The sequence below is a fragment of the Hypomesus nipponensis genome, chromosome 26, assembly GCF_054491055.1.
Source record: "Hypomesus nipponensis isolate SF chromosome 26, ASM5449105v1, whole genome shotgun sequence".
Taxonomy (NCBI): Eukaryota; Metazoa; Chordata; class Actinopteri; order Osmeriformes; family Osmeridae; genus Hypomesus; species Hypomesus nipponensis.
This window is the reverse complement of record NC_140386.1, coordinates 7,590,838-7,610,000: the sequence shown is the minus strand read 5'-3', so window position 1 is coordinate 7,610,000 and position 19,163 is coordinate 7,590,838. Positions and strand designations below refer to the sequence as shown.

The 19,163-nt window shown below is 54.1% G+C and overlaps 1 protein-coding gene and 1 long non-coding RNA gene across 2 annotated transcripts in view; one reads left to right on the top strand and one right to left on the bottom strand.

Annotated features, from left to right (window-relative positions):
• The window catches only part of LOC146221269 (uncharacterized), a 67,361-nt gene extending 52,148 nt beyond the window's left edge, over window positions 1–15,213 (top strand). Inside the window, exon 3 of the long non-coding RNA XR_014750771.1 lies at window positions 15,181–15,213. This is a non-coding gene — a long non-coding RNA (uncharacterized LOC146221269). The remainder of the gene's footprint in view (window positions 1–15,180) is intronic.
• trabd2b (TraB domain containing 2B) overlaps window positions 1–19,163 on the bottom strand; it is a 49,343-nt gene that overhangs the window by 28,737 nt on the left and 1,443 nt on the right. The window contains exon 2 of the mRNA XM_084692886.1: window positions 17,074–17,643. Within this exon, the coding sequence (XP_084549012.1) occupies window positions 17,074–17,643 (570 nt within the window). The remainder of the gene's footprint in view (window positions 1–17,073; window positions 17,644–19,163) is intronic.

The following is a 19,163-nucleotide window of genomic DNA, read 5'->3' as shown; positions in this document are numbered from 1 at the left end:
CTTAGCCGGCTGTGACTAAAAGCTTAGCTGGCAGCTTTTAAAACCCAGGGCTTTTTAATACAGCCATAAGCCTCTAATTATTTTATAAATCTTTAGTTAGGCGCTGGGCTGTGTTGATTTGAGGGTTGTCCAAGACTTTGGATGTTTATGTAACTCCCCCGACTATTTACTGCTCAATGTGTTCCTCCTCATGTTTTGTGGTGTGTGTGTGTGTGTGTGAATAGGGCAGTGTGTCAGCGTGTGTGTGTTGTTGTGTTTGATTGTTTGTTTGTGGGTGTGTGTGTGTGTGTGTGTGTGTAAAGTACTCCAGGGATAAGGGGTGTTGACGGGTGAAACTGTTCCTTTCCAACAGCAGAAGCAGGAGCCGTGACACAGTCTGTGTTGGGGCTGCAGAGGGAGAGATGCTCTGTCGTATGAAGCTCCACCACATTCGGCTTTTTCTAAGCAGCTCCTTCCATCTGCGGCGTCAGGACAGTGTAACTGTCACGCTGCCGCAGTCTGTCAAGAGTCCCCACAACACGACCACAGTTGGGACACGCTGCAGTTTGGGACCCCCCCCACCCCCAGAGGCTTTGCAGGAGAAGCTGTTAGCTGTGGACACACAAAGCACCATTTGCGACTACAACGGCGATCACTGATAGCTTTAGCGGCCGGTAGTCTGTTTGGGAAAACATGTGGTCAGGACCACAGCTGAGCTACTGACCGGGGGAGTCTGGAAGGCGGGGGGGAGGTGGGGGGGTCTGCTGCCTGGGAACTGCCTGTGGCGGAGCAGCAACGTCAACAGTGAGCCGGCGCAGCCTGGAGGGCCCGGGGTCAGACGTGGTTCGAGGCTGACCGCGGCGGTCTCGCTCTGAGGGGCCTGTGGTCGACACGACCAACAAATCACCAGGCCTGTGGCTTCCAGTGGGGCTGCTAATCGTGGGAGGCTGAAGGACCCACAGAGGTGAACACGCCCAGAACCTCTCTGCAGGGCCCGGCCCCTGTCAGCTTCTGAACCGGGGAGGGGATGAACTGAAACAGGAAGTGATGAACTCCGACAGGAAGTGAAGAACTGCGACAGGAAATGATGAACTACACCTCCGCCCTCAACCTTCTCCTCCTCTAATCTCATCCTCCTCTATCTAGATGAGATCTGCTGAACACCGAGGTGCACATAGACACACACACACACACAAGGGAAATCCCTTGCACTCCCTGACCCTGTCCTGGCCCTGCTGGTATCTCTACAAAGATCTGGAACTCAAACACAAGTATGTGCGCGCACACACACACTCACACACTCTTCCACATAAGGGCTTTTATTTCCACCGCTCTCTTAATAAGGCAAGTCTCACCACAGTGGAAATGATTACCCATCAAAGCTTCCTGCAGAGTACAAAGCTGTTTATGTCAGGGTTATTGTAACTCCCCCTCCCTCGAACTCTGTTCTGGGGAACAGACCAGACGGTTGAGTGGGGTGTGTATGTGGAGGGGGGGGGGGGGGATTTTGTGTGTGTGTGTGGGGGGGTTGTGTATAGGGTGAGTGTGTAAAGAGAGTGTGTTTGAGGAGTTGTGAGTGTGTGTGTGTGTACTACTGTGACCCTGTCAGGGTAAGAGTTTTTTTTTTTTTTTTTTTTTTACAAACCACCTTGCTTACCAAACCCCCTGCTGAGCCAAGGCTTATCTTAATTAACACAGTGTTTTATATGGTCGTTGTTGCTTTCATACCTGCAGACCTTAAAATAGAATTACTCGCAATACGCTGTCTGTAAAGTGTTCAGTGAAAGTTCAGTCTCTGAAAAACAATGACTGTCAAAGTCTGTCATGGTTGAATGGAGGCATGTTCTGCGCGCGCGTGTGTGTGTGTGTGTGGAGTGTGTGTTTGTGGGTCAGGGTGTGTGTGTGTGTGTGTCAGGGTGTGTGTGTGTGTGTATCAGTGACCCAGTGAGATTGTGGTCGTGGATGATTGTCCGTGGTTGTCGCGATTCCATGCCGGTCTTCTGCGAAATAGTCACACACACACACACACTGACCACAGCTGTTAAAGGCCATGTTGGTTGTAGCTCAGATGAAGAGGAGGAAATACTGGGATGTTTTGCTACGCTGGGTTTGAAGCATGGGAGGGAGGGGGGGGGTGAAGAAATCTCCTGGTCACCACAACCATGCATGTTAACATGCCTCAACCAACTAGCAACACACACAGACACACACACACACACAACACACACACACTCATTTCTGTGGTCCGGGAAAACATCAACATGCACTAGCGTTCACCCAGCACACAATGGCCTCTGTTTCTCCTCTTTCTCTCCTCTCTTTTCTCTTATTTTTCTCCTCCTCCCCCTCCTCCCCCTCTCTCACCCTATACCCCCCTCTCTTTCCCCCTCCTCCCCCTCTCTCCCCCTATACCCCCCTCTCTCTCCCCCTCCTCCCCCTCTCTCACCGTATACCACCCTCTCTCTCTTCTTCTTCCCCCTCTCTCACCCTATACCCCCCTCTCTCTCCCCCTCCTCCCCCTCTCTCACCCTGTACCCACCTCTCTTTCCCCCTCCTCCCCCTCTCTCACCCTATACCCCCCTCTCTCTCCTCTTCCTCCCCCTCTCTCACCCTATACCCCCCTCTCTCTCCCCCTCCTCCCCTTCTCTCACCCTATACCACCCTCTCTCTCTTCTTCCTCCCCCTCTCTCACCCTATACCCCACTCTCTCTCCCCCTCCTCCCCCTATACCCCCTCTCTCCCCCTATACCCCCTATACCCCCCTCTCTTTCCCCCTCCTCCCCCTCTCTCCCCCTATACCCCCTCTCTCTCCCCTCCTCCCCCTCTCTCACCGTATACCACCCTCTCTCTCTTCTTCCTCCCCCTCTCTCACCCTATACCCCACTCTCTCTCCCCCTCCTCCCCCTCTCTCCCCCTATACCCCCTCTTTCTTCCCTTGTCCTGGTTCATCTCGGGTCAAGATGTAACCATGGATACAGGCCAGGAATGACCGTGAGTCAACAGACGGCCGCGGAGCGCCCCTGCAGACCCCCCACCGTCTACTTTACTGAGCCCGGTGCCCCTGCGACCAGGCAGCCGCGTTCACCGTCACCCAGGGAGATCCTGGGGTGTCCATGACAACGGTCAACAGTGAAGGACAGAGAGAAGAGAGACATAAGTACAAGACTTGAGGAGAAGAGGGAGACGGGGTAGGAGGGGAGAGAGAAGGCAGGAGTGGAGGAGAGGTGTAGCGGTGTTGGTATGTGTCAGGGATGGGGTGAGGAGGGGGGGAGGGCGGTGGGGGGGAGGTGGGACCAGAACGGCGTCGCCGTGGCGTCCCAGCACCAGAGAGCGGCGTGTCACTCCGGAGGGATGGGTGACACGGACACATGTTTATCATTGAGGGGGATTGGCCTGGATTCCTTTCATCTGAGACTGGCTGTTCCCTCGCTCTCTGTCTGACCTCTCAGCTTTATCTCTCTCCCTCCCTCTCTCTCTGTCTCTTTCTCTCTCCCTCCCTCTCTCTCTGTCTCTCTGTCTCTCTGTCTCTCTGTCTCTGTCTCTCTCCCTCTCCCTCTCTCTCTCTCTCTCTCTCTCTTTCTTTCTCTTTCTCTCTCTCTCTCTGCCTCTCTCTCTTTCTCTTTCTCTTTCTCTCTCTGCCTCTCTCTCTCTGCCTCTCTCTCTCTGTCTGTCCCTCTGTCTCTCTCTCTCTATCTCTCTCTCTCTCTCTCTCCACTCTTACCCATCTGCTTTTCATCGTCTCTGATAGTGAGGCTGTAGTGAGGCTGTGCTCTGATAGTGAGGCTGTGCTCTGATAGTGAGGCTGTGCTCTGATAGTGAGGCTGTGCTCTGATAGTGAGGCTGTGCTCTGATAGTGAGGCTGTGCTCTGATAGTGAGGCTGTGCTCTGATAGTGAAGCTGTGCTCTGATAGGCTGGACTCGTGGTTGAACCTTTAACCGATTCAATTGCTGCATATCATCCCTGACTGACTGTGCGTATGTGTGTGTGTGTGGGCTCGAGGGTGTGTGTGACAAAATAAGAGTGAGTTGTTAAACTGAAGTGGAGATGTTTGCCTTCCCAAAATAAATGCACACAGATATCTGGCACGACTGACCTCCTACCCCCTTGAGCCCCAATCCACTCCTTGGTCCCCCTCCCCCCTCTCTCCACACACTCCCTGTACACTCACACACACTCACACACCACACACACCACACCCCTTACTCAGAGTAGCTGTCATTCCCTGTTAGCCTTGGCATTCTAGTTAGCACGCGGTTTGGATCCTCTTTCAGAGGAGTCGAGCGTCGAACCTTTTCCCCTCAGCACTTCCAAAGAGAGAGAGAGAGAGAGGCCAGAGGAGGGAGGGAGGGAGGGCTGGAGAGACAGACATGACCTCTTTAACGTTCCTCTTTAACATGTCACTGCCCTGAGGTTGATTGGGATCGATAGAATGGTTGAGACTCGACCTCAAATCAGCTTTGAAGCAGCTTCTGTGTATTCACAAAGCTATACATTTCCCTTGAACTCGTAATACTGTAAATGTATTATATACATATACTCTGAAAATGCAACATTTAACAGAGTGGCTCCAACTAAACCCTGGAGTATATCAAAGGCAAGCCGGAAAATAAATCACACTTAGAAAAGCACATTTGACCTTTTGAAAAATGTTACGCTAAGTTTCCAAATGAGGCCCAAACTCACCCATGGCTGATTAAAAGGAATTTATTTGTGTTTCTCCAAGAGGCAGAATGGAGACCAGAGACAGAGTCAGGTTGCCTTTTATAAGACAGCCGTCAGCAGTCTCTGGGTGGCCAGCACACCCAAACCCTGACCCAGGACGAGCGCTCGTTACCAGGCCTCCATCCGAACCTGAGACGACTCCTGGTTACAACTGATTCCACGTCAGAGGGTTTGTACCCAGAAGAGCATCTAACAGCCAGTGATTTTGAAGACGGAACGCCAGCTCTATGTCTGGATGGTTCAATTAATGGGAGGGAGGGAGGGAGGGAGGGAGGGAGGGAGGGAGGGAGGGAGGGAGGGAGGGAGGGAGGGAGGGAGGGAGGGAGGGAGGGAGGGAGGGAGGGAGGGAGGGAGGGAGGGAGGGAGGGAGGGAGGGAGGGAGGGAGGGCGGGCAGGCAGGCAGGCAGTGAAGTGCAACGATGGATCCCTCCTCCTCTGCCTCCTCCACGCTAAAACCACTGAAAGAGCTCTCTCTGTTCTCACCCACTCCTCTCCTCCCCCACCCCTCACCTCCTCCCCCACCCCACCCCTCACCTCCTCTCCTCCCCCACCACTCACCCCACACCTCTCCCCTCTCCCTGGCTGTTCTCTGGGGCTGGAGCCGTGTGTTAGAGCAGTGTGTGGTTGTGCAGGGGGACATGACAGCAGTGCTCTGCCTGCTCTGACAGCCTCCTTTGTCGGGGCTGAGAGCGGACGTGGCTCCTCTCCACAGGGCAAAGTAGACTCACTGCTTTTATTGTAACCCTCTGTAACTATGGGACTCTCTCCTCCCGGCAACAAACGGAACGACAACTACTGTCCTACTGACAGGTCACGCAAACACTTAAACACTGCCAAGTCTCACGAACGCTCTGGGTTTACAGTGTGTGTGTTCTGTACACACACACACACACACACACAGAGAAGCCCTTTCCCACCTGTCTCTCAGGCTGGTTATGAGAGAGCTGGGAGTCTCTGGGTCGCTGGTCAAATAGAGGAGAGCTGTGTTGTCACTCTGACTGCTGAAGCTCACATCTGCTGAAGATCCTGCGTGGACACAGGCAGAGGAACATCTCTGTTGACTGGGTGTGAAGTGTGGGCTTGTGAACAGAGCCGGAGACAGGAGCACAAAAGCAGGGCAGAGGTAAATCAGAGGGGCGCAGAGTCAAACAACAGTGACGTAAAAGTGTGTGTGTTCGTATGTTGTGCCTGTGTGTATAGGGCGGTGAACAGTGGGTTTTGTGTGAACAGTGTGTGTATGATGTGTGTACAGTGTGTTTTGTGTGAACAGTGTGTGTATGATGTGTGTGTGTGTGTACAGTTTGTGTGTGTATGTGTGTGTACAGTGTGTGTACAGTGTGTGTGTGTGTACAGTGTGTGTGTGACAGGAGAAAGCTGCAGGTGGGCCACGCCCCTCTCAGGGTCAGCTTGAAGCTGTTGGCTGGTCGCTGTCGTCACCCTCATCCTATCTCCATCCCGCCAAACAGCCAGGCTGTTAGCAGGCATTAAAAAGCTATTCACACCCACACTCAAGTGCTTGGGTTGGCCACCGGCAGAGCTGAGCACGGACATCGGGAGGGGGCTCTGGTTGACTTTCTCTCTCTCCTCCTCTCCTCTGTCCTCCTCTCCACTCTCTCTCCTTCTCTCTCTATCCCTTTCTCTCGCCCATAGCCCCTCTCTGCCTCTCTCTTTTACTCTTACTAACCCTCTGGCTCGCTCTCTCAGCTCGCTCTCTCAACCCCCCCCCCTCTCTCACTCTCTCTCCCTCTCTCTCTCTCCATTTCCCCCTCTCCTTTTGGCAAGCCAGTAAAATCGACTTGTGTTTCCATTCCAAGTCCGTCTGGGAGCTCTTGCTGTGAGGCAGAGCGCCCGGCCGATGACAATGGCACGCACGCGTCGGCGCGGCGATGTCTCCAGGGCTCCCATCGACGTCCTGTCAGGGCGGCACCTGGGAGAGTTGACCGTCTGCACGGACATCAAAACGGACAGGGGGGGAGGGGGGAGATTTTTTAGCGCCGCACCGTTAAATAACGGGGCTTGAAGTCCGTATAAGTTGCTGGCGTTGGATGCCGTGCACGGCTCCATATTTTTCGCATGAAGAGATCTGTAAAAGTTGCTTCGTGACATCAGAGCCAGCGGCCACATCCGTTGGCCGACGTCCTTGAGGACGGGTCTCAGGGGACACCCCCCATTGGCTGGCTGACCGTCACAATAAAGAGGCAGCCAATCGGGGGGACGGGCGCCATGCGCAGCCCGGGGCTGTGAGGGGTTGGGAGGGGGGACGGGGGGGATGGAGGGGGAGGTACTGGGGGAGTCAGGGTGAGCTGAGCTGGGCATTCACCTTGGGTGGGATATGGAGAGATGATGTTACACACACACACACCCCTCACACACACACACACACACACATCCCTCACCCCCCACCTCCTCCCAGGCAGGTGGTCTGGCACAGAGTTGACAGGGGCATCAGAAACCAATTACCCTGTCTGCTTACACACTGAGTTTTTAGAGCCAAGCTAAACTCACGTATCTGAATGGGCCTTCCATGTACCCATACTTAACTCTCTGTCCTTCCCCTCTCTCTCTCTCTCTCTCTCTCTCTCTCTCTCTCTCTCTCTCTCTCTCTCTCTCTCTCTTCTCTCTCTCTCTCTCTCTATCTCTCTCTCTCTCTCTCTCCATCTCACTTTCCCTATATCCCTCTCCCTCCCTCTTTTCCTATCACTTTCCCTATCTCTCTCTCTCTTTCCCCATTTCTCTCTCTCTACCTCCCTCTGTCTTTCCATCTCTCTTCCCCTCCATCTCTGTCTCCTAGCTCTGTCTGAGCAACGTTCGTTTGGGTCGAGCATGCCTTCCTAAAACCCCTCTCTTGACTGTAGGGCAGGCTTAACAAGCCGACCCTATACAGTGCTGTGTGCGTTTGGAGTGTGTGCTCATTCGTGGGCGAGTCAATTACCCCACCTGATCACCATTAATGTTGGTATTTCCCCGTCAAACGCTTTCCCCACACAGTCCCACTCTTGTGCTCCCCACAGTGAAAGTGTCCGCCTGGCCAGCGCCCTGCCGTGGTCCTCCGCTAATCTACCACACCGCTCTGAGGAGATCACCACATGCTGCCGCCCAGAGGAGAGGAGGGGAGGGGGGGAGAGGGGTGAGATTGGGACGCCACTGAGTTCAAGTGGTTTAAAGACCATTTGTCTCCGGTCCTGTCCCCTCCTTCTCTCTCCCAGTCGATCAGCGTGGACGAGGTCTGCCGTCTGTGGGCAAACGTCATTTCTCAACTCATTTGCCGTCTATAAACACTGCCAGATGTTTGATATTATATTTAAACTGTTCCAGCGCGAGGGGGGGGAGAGGTAGAGAAGCAGGAGTAACCTGCACAGAATCATCACAGGTGATCTGAGGGGGCGGGGGGGGGGCAGGGAGAGAGGGAGAGGGAGAGGGAGAGGGAGAGGGAGAGGGAGAGGGGGAGGGGGAGGGGGAGGATGTTTGCAGCGCGGAAAAATTGGGAAAAACACACCAAAAAAAGGACAATCGTGCAGAGTGGAGAAAGTGAAGGTCTTCCTCTCTCCCTTCCTGGGTTTTTCCATCCCTAGCTGGAGCTGCTTCACGTTCTTCTCCGGTCTTTTCCAGCCCTCCGGCAATGAGTGGCACGGCTTCCTTCCTGCTCTCTCGCCCCCCTCTCTCTCTCTCTCTCTGGCCTTTTCTGGGGGTTTTCTGTCTCTCTCGCCCTTTCTCTCTCGCTCGCTCGCTCTCTCTCTCCTCTCTCTTGCCCTTTCTCTCTGTCCTCTCTCTCTCTCGCCCTTCCTCTCTCTCTACTCTTGCTCTCTCTCTGTTTACTCTCCCCCCTTCTATCTCCCCTCTCCTCCTCCTCTGGTGCTGAGGCCTGGGAGTCTGACGCCCGACGGGCTCACAACATTCCCTGGTCTCTCTCTACGATTGACCTGAACACATCACACCTGCCTGCCAGCCAGCCAATCAACCGGCCAGATAACCAGATAACCAGCCAATCAGCCTGCCAACCAACCAGGCAGATTGGCCAGTTAACAAGCTAAACCAGCCAATCAGCCTGACAACCAACCAGGCAGATTGGCCTGTTAACCAGTTAACCAGCCAATCAGCCTGCCAACCAGCCAGGCAGACGGCCAATCAGCCTGCCAACCAACCAGGCAGACGGCCAATCAGCTGTCTGATTGGCCCCTCTGGTGTTGTCATATACAACAGCAGAGGGCGGGAGAGAGGGGCTTGTCCCGTGAGGAACGGGGGTCGTTTAAAGGGTAACCAGCCCCCCCCCCCCCCCCCGTCAGTCGCTCTCTGAGGGAGGGTCCCGTGTAAGGTGAACCAGGGGCCTGTATGCAGCCCATTCCTGGAATCCACCAGCGACAGAGGCTACACGGCCTTAAGAAGTGTTTATCGCCGGGAGATTAACGGAGGGGGTTTTAACCGAAGCTAAAACACTTTCACGGCCGCGGCATTAGCCCAGCCTCCCTACTGGGGAGCTGAGCTGCTGTTTGGGGATCCAGTTTCACAACGTTGCCCCTTCGTTCAGCTGGGATTATCCACCCAACTGACCCAGCTTGGTATTTCCAATGTGGACGAATACACAAACACACGCACACACACATACATACACATTGACACACATACACAGAAATGCACAGATTTGTGCCGTGCACCTGCACACACACAAACTAAAGGACAAAAAAGAGAGAGAGAGAGAGTGAGAGAGACAGGCTGCTGCGTTGCCGATCACGCCGGCGAGACAAACCTGGCTCTCCTCTCTGACAGAGCCCAGACGCGACCCAGAGTGTGAGAGCGTTCCTGTAAAACGTTTGGTGGAGGAAGAGGACAGGAGGAGGGGTGGGGGGTCTGAGTGCTCCTCGGGTGATGCTCCGGGCCTGGGGAATGCAAACGCCCCCCCCACCCCACCCCCCCACCCCCCCCCCCCCCCCTGAGAGCCGCTGCTTTGAACTGGGAGGCAGTGAGCATGACGGAGCGCCACGTTTGCTTTCGCCGACTCCTCTCCGCTGTGGTCTCTCCCCATGGAGCCGCCCGGGCCGTACCAGAGCATCTGCGTTTCAGGCCTTGTTAGTGTCAGTGGAGCCAGTCTCCGGCCCTCCAGTCTCCAGCCCTCCCTCCCTCCCTCCCTTCCAGATGGGGGACAGTAGAGAGACAGCAGGCAGCCCTCCCTGGTCTTCTGGACAGGTGCCAGCGGGATTTATTTTGCGTCCCAGGAAGAGTTTACGAGAGGAGCTGCTTCCCTAAAGCCCCTAGCGGCTGTTTCCACATCAGTCTGGTGCCCGGGTCAGTCTGGTGCCCGGGTCAGTCTGGTGCCCGGGTCAGTCTGGTGCCCGGGTCAGTCTGGTGCCCGGGTCAGTCTGGTGCCCGGGTCAGTCTGGTGCCCGGGTCAGTCTGGTGCCCGGGTCAGGGGACGGCCAGAGGGAACGTAGAGCAACCCCCCCCCCCCCTGATCACTCAGAGTCCATCACTGTCAGAAGATCCACACACAGACTGAAACATAGACATGGATCGTGTCCGGCTGTGGGATGGCTGGGTTTGGGGGAGATGGAGGGGAGTTGGGGGGAGGAGGTGGAGGGTAAGGGAGGCTGGGGGGAGGTGGAGGGGGGTTGGGGGGAGGAGGTGGAGGGTAAGTGAGGCTGGGGAGGTGGAGGGGAGTTGGGGGGAGGAGGTGGAGGGTAAGGGAGGCTGGGGGAGGTGGAGGGGGGTTGGGGGGAGGAGGTGGAGGGTAAGGGAGGCTGGGGGAGGTGGAGGGGGGTTGGGGGGAGGAGGTGGAGGGTAAGGGAGGCTGGGGGAGGTGGAGGAAGGGGGGAGCAGGGCTGACGGACTCCGCTGGGCTGTGTATAACTGAGAAGGGGGCACAGGAGACGCATGGGTCACATTAAAACTGGGTTCAATAAGAGGTCTCCACTAATGCTGCCATAAGCTCTGACGGACTTTGTTAGGAGACTGACACACACACACACACACACACACAGGCATGTATACACATACCAACACACACACCGATACACACACGCAGGCAGGCAAGCATACAAAAACCAACCACACGCACACACACAAACACACACATACAGTACACACACAAACACACAGTACACACACACACACACTCAGCACCCCTGTCTGCGTGTGTGCAGCCTGCTGCATGATCTGTGAGTGATCAAGTTGTGCTAATGTGTGAGGGTGATGTCAGGGGCAGCCCAGACAGATCTGAACTCACCTCATTCAGCCAGCGATAACATCCCAGGAAGAAACCGAAGGGTGGAAAAGCCCAGAACACCCAGACCCACACAGACCAGACTCCAAAGTGAGAGCTTTGGTGGGCGGGCGGTGGTTTGGTTCTGCTGACAGATGACTGCAGTCGAACTCTCAAAGCTTTCTCTGAGCCTCACTGCAGTCCTATACCTGTCATCTCGGCTTTCTTCCCCTGGTAAATATCCTGAGGTGAACACCTTGAAAACATCCAGCCCTTAGCCCTGTCCCTACCCCAGCCCTAACCAACCCTACCCACTACTATTACGTTTGGGAGGTTAGCAGCTAGCAGCCTTGCAGCAGGAGAGCGTGACCCCAGACCATTCCAGTAAAGGTTAGGGCTGAGTGTTCTGTCCGCAGCGGAGGAATGTGGGATGGGGGGAAAAAAGAGAGCGTTCTGGCAGTGGGAACGCCTCGGTATGGGATAGCACTCTGCAGGTCCCCTCTCCCCACACGGACGGCGCGCCGTGACAATGTGGCAAAGTCGTCAGAACGGGAAGGGCTGCTCAGGTACTCAGGAGGGTGAGAGGGGGGAGGGGTCTCGCGGCTCAGGCCACGCCCACGGCTCAGGCCACGCCCACGTCCCCTGACGGAGGTCCGGAGGGAGAGGAAACGATGTCTCGTTCGGCTTCCGATGAATATCTGGCTGTGCTGCGCGCGGGGCGTGGGCTGGGTTTGAACGTGGGTGGGGACGAGCCTTTTGTACCGCCCCGCAGGCAAACACGGCTCCTGCTCTGCCTCCAGTCATTGGTGGAGATGCTCCCGTGACCTCTTGACAGTGGCAGGGACACATACCCTGTGCTATAGTTAGCGACTAGATAGCTATGCCTGTTGGAGGCAGGACAGTAGAGTCAGTTATTTCTGTCCCAAATGTCTCTCTCTCCACCTTTCTCTCTCTCCTCTCTCTCTCCTCTCTCTCTCCCTCCCTCCCTCTCTCCACCTCGCGCCTGCCTCTCTCGACCATCAGTCTCTCCTCTGGGCCGTGGATAATTGTCTAAGTGCTTCTGGATGGCAGGGGGCAATTTAGTCATTAAGGGAGGGCAATTAGGTGATTAGTGCCGGGGTTGGCCTGCCGTCTGGCCGTAGCCCCGGCCAGCACAGACCCTGTGATATGTGCTGCCGCTCTGGGGTTTTAAAGCTTCCTCCAGGTGATTACAGGACACAGGAGAACCTCTGGTCTGAACCTCAAACATTATGGGGGGCGCTGCGACACTTCCAAGCACCCCCCCCAGGTCCTCATGATACTCCTGGGTTTGAGTGTTGGTTTGTTTGGCTCAGTACTGAGTACAGCAGAGCAGAGTACAGCCCAGTAGAGTAGAGCACAGTAAATCACAGTAGATCACAGTAAAGTATAGTAAAGTAGAGCACAGTAAAGTAGAGCACAGTAGAGCAGAGCACAGTAGAGTAAAGCACAGTAGAGTAGAGCACAGAGTACAGTAAAGTACAGTAGAACAGATCAAGGGTATTTTCCAGGGTTTTTTTCCATCCCACCATCCCTTGTAACCAGCGTAGCGTTCCAGACCCATTCTTCCACATCTGCCATGGAATGTAAATATTTGACTACGGATAAGGTCCCATGTTCTTTAATTCCTCCCCTTTAAATATGTATTATTTACACAGAATCCATCCAACGAACACAATGTGAAGTGTTCTGTCATGATTCGACATGGCTCATGGGACGTGCATGTTTTGACCATCCCATCCTGAGACGAGATAAATGTCTCTGCCGTCTTGGGGATAGATTACGAGATAGACTCTGACTGTGTTCCCTCACAGCGACTCACGTCTGTGTGTGTGTGTATACAGGGGGGGGGTACCCCTCCCTACCCCCCACCCCCCACCCCCACCCCGTCCAAACCCCAGTGGGACCGTGTCTCGCGTGTGCCGTGTCAGCACAGTAGACAGCCTCAGCCCTAACGTCTTCACTGGAGCAGGGAGGGGGAAGGCCCGATGGAAATAGACGCGTGTGGCTGTTTCTCCAGCCCCAGCCAGGACGCTGAGGAGAAACAGGATCTGAGGGGCCTGAGGTGACAATGCTGGGGAGGTCGGGGCCGATCTTGGAGGAGCCAGTCAGCTGGGCCCCTCCCTCTCGTCAGGTCACGGTGAAAATAGCCCAGCGGTAACCTGGTCCGGACCAGGCTCCAGGCTCCCTGCTGGGGGAAGACTCTGACCCTCCCCCCCCCTCCCCCTCTCTCCCAGCCTCCTCACAGCCCATTGCCCCACCGCCACCTTTGACCCCAGCCAGGAGAGGGGCGCCACAGCCTTGATGTCAGAGGGAGAGGGAAAGGGGGGGGACAGGGAGGAGGGAGAGGGAGGGAGAAAGGAGAGGGGAGAGAGGGAGGAGGGGAGAGGGAGGGAGGGAGGGGATGGAGTGGTAGATGGAGAGGGAGACAAGAGGAGGTGGCTGATGTGGACCAGCGGGGCAGACAGCTGGTAAACACCCACCGGTGCTCCAGACTGCCTGGCTTCCTCCAGGTCTCCCCCCCTCGCAGCACATAGCGTGCCGTCGGAGAGAGCTCGACCCTGGCCGGCCCGCCCAGCTGTCTGCCTGCATCGTCCTCCACAGAGCTGGAGATGAAACATGCACCCCCCTGCCTGCTTGCCTGCCTGCATGTGCGATGTGTTGCAAAGAGGAATCCAACTCCCCATCAGATCAGCCAAGGCTCCATCTGTAGGGCCCCAAGCCAAGCAGCCAAACAATCAGACAGCCAGACAGCTAATCAACCAGCCAGATGCCTAACTAGCCAGCCAACGAGCCAGCCAGCCAGCGAAACAGACAGTCAGACAGCCAGACAGCTAATCAACCAGCCAGATGCCTAACTAGCCAGCCAACGAGCCAGCCAGCCAGCGAAACAGACAGTCAGACAGCCAGACAGCTCATCAACCAGCCAGATGCCTAACTAGCCAGCCAACGAGCCAGCCAGCCAGCGAAACAGACAGTCAGACAGCCAGACAGCTAATCAACCAGCCAGATGCCTAACTAGCCAGCCAACGAGCCAGCCAGCCAGCGAAACAGACAGTCAGACAGCCAGACAGCTCATCAACCAGCCAGATGCCTAACTAGCCAGCCAACGAGCCAGCCAGCCAGCGAAACAGACAGTCAGACAGCCAGACAGCTAATCAACCAGCCAGATGCCTAACTAGCCAGCCAACGAGCCAGCCAGCCAGCGAAACAGACAGTCAGACAGCCAGACAGCTAAACAGCCAGTCGAACAGCCAGCCAGCTAAACAGCCAGTCGGACAGCCAGCCAGCTAAACAGACAGTCAGACAGACAGCCAGCCAGCTAAACAGCCAGTTGGACAGACAGGCAGCCAGCTAAACAGCCAGTCAGACAGACGGCCAGCCAGCTAAACAGCCAGTCGGACAGACAACCAGCCAGCTAAACAGACAGTCAGACAGACAGCCTGCCTGCTAAACAGACAGTCAGACAGCCAGCCAGCTAAACAGCCGGACAGCCAGTCTCTCAGGCCCTGCAGTCTCACCTGTGACCCACTTCACCTCTTCCAAACACAGCTCCACCTCCTCAGCCAGAAGGGGCTGTCCATCAGCTGCACCCGCCCCTTTATCCAGAGATAGAGCACTTCCTGTGAGGTCACAAGGCCCTCACCCTCAAGCCCCCCCTCCCACACACGGGGGCCGTAGCCAACCGGCCGGCCCCGGATATCCGTGGAGCGGTTCCCAGCAGTTCCAGTTCCCCAGCAGCACTGGGGCCAGGTGTCCACGAACAAAACCTCATGGTGCATGATGAATCCTCAACATCCATGTTTTGGAGAGCCTCTTGGCGGCCCAAAGAAGGCGAGTTACAGGATATTGTAAGCAACTACTTTTATTGGGAACAACTAATATCTTGTGCCGGCAGGGCTTGGAGGGAGGCCCATGTCAGATCTCCCAGAGAAGGAGTCCTCATGTTTCAGATTAGGGGTTAGCGCTGATATGATGCACATCAGTCTCCATCCTTCCCTCCTCTTCCTCTCTCTCTCTCTCTCCTTCTCTCTCTCCTTCTCTCTCTCCTTTCCCTTTCTCCCTTCCCTCCCTCTCTCCCCTCCCTCTTTTTTTCTCTACCACTCTCTCTTTGTGACTCACCGCCTTCCACAGTATATTTCATTGAATCTCACACAAGACACACATACACACACTATCTCTAATACAAAATCAGTCGGTCATACACAATTGTCTCTCTGTCTCTGTCAATGGTCTCGCTCTCAAACCCTCTCTTTCTCTTGGGCAGTTACCCTGACCTCATCTGTTCCAATCAACCATAGAGAGATCCAATCAACCATAGTGTTCAAATTGTACCTCTCAAATTATAATAATTTAGCTTAATCATTTCCATGTCAGTTTTATTTCAGGTTCGAATTCCTTTGCTACAATTTTCTACCAAAAGGGGGACGGCAAAGCCTGACAAAATTGGCTAGAAGTCAGACAGAACTTCAGTAGAACTTAATCGTCCAGTTTATGAATGACCTCGCAGAACATAAAGGAAAGCAAGTGCTGTTTGGACACAGACGTGGCTGTAGTCAGCCGTTGCAGCGAAAGTACTTTTTAATGCAACGCATTCATTAAGCAGACTTTTGGATCTAAAGGGATGAACGCGGGGAGGGGGGGGGGGGGGTAGGGGTGGGGGGTAGGGGTGGGGGGTAGGCGGGGGTAGTGGTGGGGGGACTAGGGAGGTAGGGGACCTCCTCTGTATCAGGAGTTAAGTGCTCCAGCACGACGCAACATCCATCTCCATGATTGGACTTTGTAATCAGTAGACTTCAGATGTGATTGTGTGCAGGTGTTCTGGAGGTCTGTCTGCCACTGTTGCAGGACAGGTGGGGTTTTAGGCATATGCAGGTTTGACAGAGTGGTTAGGAGGTGTGCAGGTTTGACAGAGTGGTTAGGAGGTGTGCAGGTTTGACAGAGTGGTTAGGAGGTGTGCAGGTTTGACAGAGTGGTTAGGAGGTGTGCAGGTTTGACAGAGTGGTTAGGAGGTGTGCAGGTTTGACAGAGTCGTAAGGATGTGTACAGGTTTGACAGAGTCAAAGGATGTGTGCAGGTTTGACAGAGTGGTTAGGAGATGTGCAGGTTTGACAGAGTGGTTAGGAGGTGTGCAGGTTTGACAGAGTCGTTAGGAGGTGTGCAGGTTTGACAGAGTCAAAGGATGTGTGCAGGTTTGACAGAGTGGTTAGGAGGTGTGCAGGTTTGACAGAGTGGTTAGGAGATGTGCAGGTTTGACAGAGTCGTTAAGAAGTGTGCAGGTTTGACAGAGTGGTTAGGAGATGTGCAGGTTTGACAGAGTCGGTTCCTCTCAGATTAGCGCAGGGGCCTCTCTGCCTGTCAGATGGAGGCCCTGCAACGCATATCCTGTTGCAGTGTGTGTGTGTGTGCATGCGTGTGCATGCGTGTGCATGCGTGTGTGCATGCGTGTGTGTGTATGTGAGTGTCTGTGCACATGCGTGTGTGTGGTGTGTGTGTGTGTGTCAAGTATGTATATGATCATGAAGGCTCTGCTACATGTATCCTGTTGCAGTGTGTGTGTGTGTGTGTGTGTGTGTGTGTGTGTGCGTAGCAGAGCCTGTGTATGATCACGCACTTGAGGAGATCGTCACTCATCAAAGACATGCTTGAGACCTCCCAGAGCTTGGAAAAATAATCCTGAATCTGACCTCCCCCCCAGCCTTTCCCGGACCATCCTTTATATAGACTCCTACTATATCTCCCTCCCTCCAGCCTCTCGCTGTCCAAGGAGAAATAAATAACGGATACTCCCCACGATTCGTCGTTAAGTAATTAGGTTACTTAGACCATCTCTCTCTCTCCAGTTACAGAGCCCTCACTGGTACCTCAGTAGGAAGCCGGACGGCGGGTCGAGCTAATGAACACGGAGCAACCCTCTCTGACCCTTTACTAACTCATTTTAGACCGGCATCCTTCATTCAGACACTTTTTCCCGTTGACCTTTCTCACGTTTGTCTCGGTGGGCGCTGAGGAGCATTAGTAACCCCAAACCGCGTCCCACACAAACCTCTTTTCCATCAGATGTTTCCTCCTTGCTTTTCTCGCGGTCAAACTGCGGAAAAAACCTCAACCCCCCTCCTTCCCCTTCCCCCCCCCCCCCGCCCCCGGGGGTGTCTCCTACCTGGGAGAAGTTGAGGCCGTTCAGCGGGTGACACTGCTCCTCCACCCTCTCCACCGCCCCCGTCCTCTTCCCCAGCCTCTCGGCCTCCTGGGCCAGGAACAGGTCCAGCACGGGGGTCCCCCTGGACCTCACGTCGGCCTCCGTCAGCGAGTTCACCATCAGCATCACCCACACGGGCCGCTTCCTCTCCCAGTTCCCCGCGATGGCGTTGAACAGGTAGTCGGCGTACAGGCCCCTCCCCCTCTGGTCGTCCGTCATCCAGCGAGGTATCATGCGCTTGACGTAGTCCAGGTGGCGTTTGAGGCGGCGGTAGAGGTCGCCGGGCAGCAGGGTCTGGAGGTTTTCGCCGTGGGGGAGGAGCTGGCAGGTGGTCAGCTTGGAGATGGTTAGGGGGTCCATCAGGTCGAGCTCGAAGAAGACGTTGGCGCTGGCCTGGAAGGCTCGCCGGGAGACGGCGGGGACGAAGTCCCACACGCTGGTGTAGGGCACGTGGATGGTGCCGAACAGGTAGGAGGGGGGGCAGGGGGGAGTTCGCGTCACCGTCCACAGGAAGCTGTTCATGTCGCTTTGCTGGGGGGGGGGGGGGGGTGGAGAGTGGAGAGAAGGGTGGAAGGGTTTGTGATCATCTTTTTGGATCCTGAAACTGGAAGGGCTGTGAACTGTTTGTTTTGTTTTTTGTCCTTATCTGGTTCAAATCTAGGTCAGCACAATGACTCAAATGAGATAGTGTCCCCAGATAAAGAGGGAGGGAGGAATGCATCCCTGTCAGTGAGGACTCACTTTCTCCCTCTCTTTCTTTCTCTCTCCCACTCTCTTTCTCTCGGTCTCTGAGGCATTGAGTTTATATAGAGAGCCCTTCTGCCTGTAAACAGCCCCGCGTGTATTGTTTGGGTGCATAGCTTCGCTGCCGTTGCCTCTGTGAGACTGGGAATCCTTTCATAGGGTTGTTCCAGCGGTACAAACACACTACACTGAAGCACGTAAAAACCCACACGCTGATAGGAACATAGACTTTACTCTGACCTTCTACTGCTTTTCTATTTAACAACACACATCCATTAAAGTACAGTCCTTTGGTTAATGTAGCCTAAACAGTGAAAACGAATCTGCTTCTCTAGCCATGTATGCGATTCCTAGCAACACGGAAAAAAACTACCTGGAGGGAAATTAGGAAAGCACATTCTTGGTGAATTAGTATTGAGGAAAACGTAATTGAATAATGCGCTATACGATTCTAAAAGTTATTTACGTAAACATCAACATTTTATAGACGGGAGGAAACTCTATCGCATCTAATTTAGTCAGTAATTAATGACTGTCATTTTAAATTGTTATTTTGATGTTGCAGCTGTTGGGCATTAGTTAAAAGATCATTAAAGTGAAATTCTTACAGACATCGTCGCATAGAAAGAGGAAAAAAAGATTAACGCAATCTAAAACCTTGTCTTAGCTGTGCAGGGAACATTTTTACTTTTGGAATTCAATCTGACTTTAGTAAATTGTGTAACCATGAACATGCTCTTGCTATTTAAAGCCTTTTCAAATATTCCGAAAAGTCATCTTTGCAGTGATTGTTATCATCGCAATGGATTTGCCCACATAATTTTTGGCAAACAATTGTAGCCAAACATATTTTAGACTGAAATATGCTTAATTTTTAAATATTGTTTTGCATTACAACCTAGTGAAGGAAAAGTTAAAATAGGCCTAGACTTAACTACTAACACTATTTCCCTATATCTGGAACGCATCACTGCAAGTCATCTATAATCATAGTCTCTTTAAGAGTGTATTTTATATACAACACGTGCCCAGAAGAAGAAGCCAAATGATGTTCCTGGACAGACACTGGCTTCGCTCCGTTCGACTCAGTGAATGACTGAATTCAGTTCCGTTGGTGTCCCGAGGAAGGCCCTCTCTCCTCGCGAGGGGCTTTCTTTGCGCTCGCTCTGAAGCACTGACGCGAACAGTACCGTTTTATTAGGTAATTACTTTTAACACAAAACAGAGAACTCTGTACTGACGTATTACAAATCACATGGAAGGGAGCAGCACATACTCGGTTGATCTTTGAAAACTTCATCGTCTTA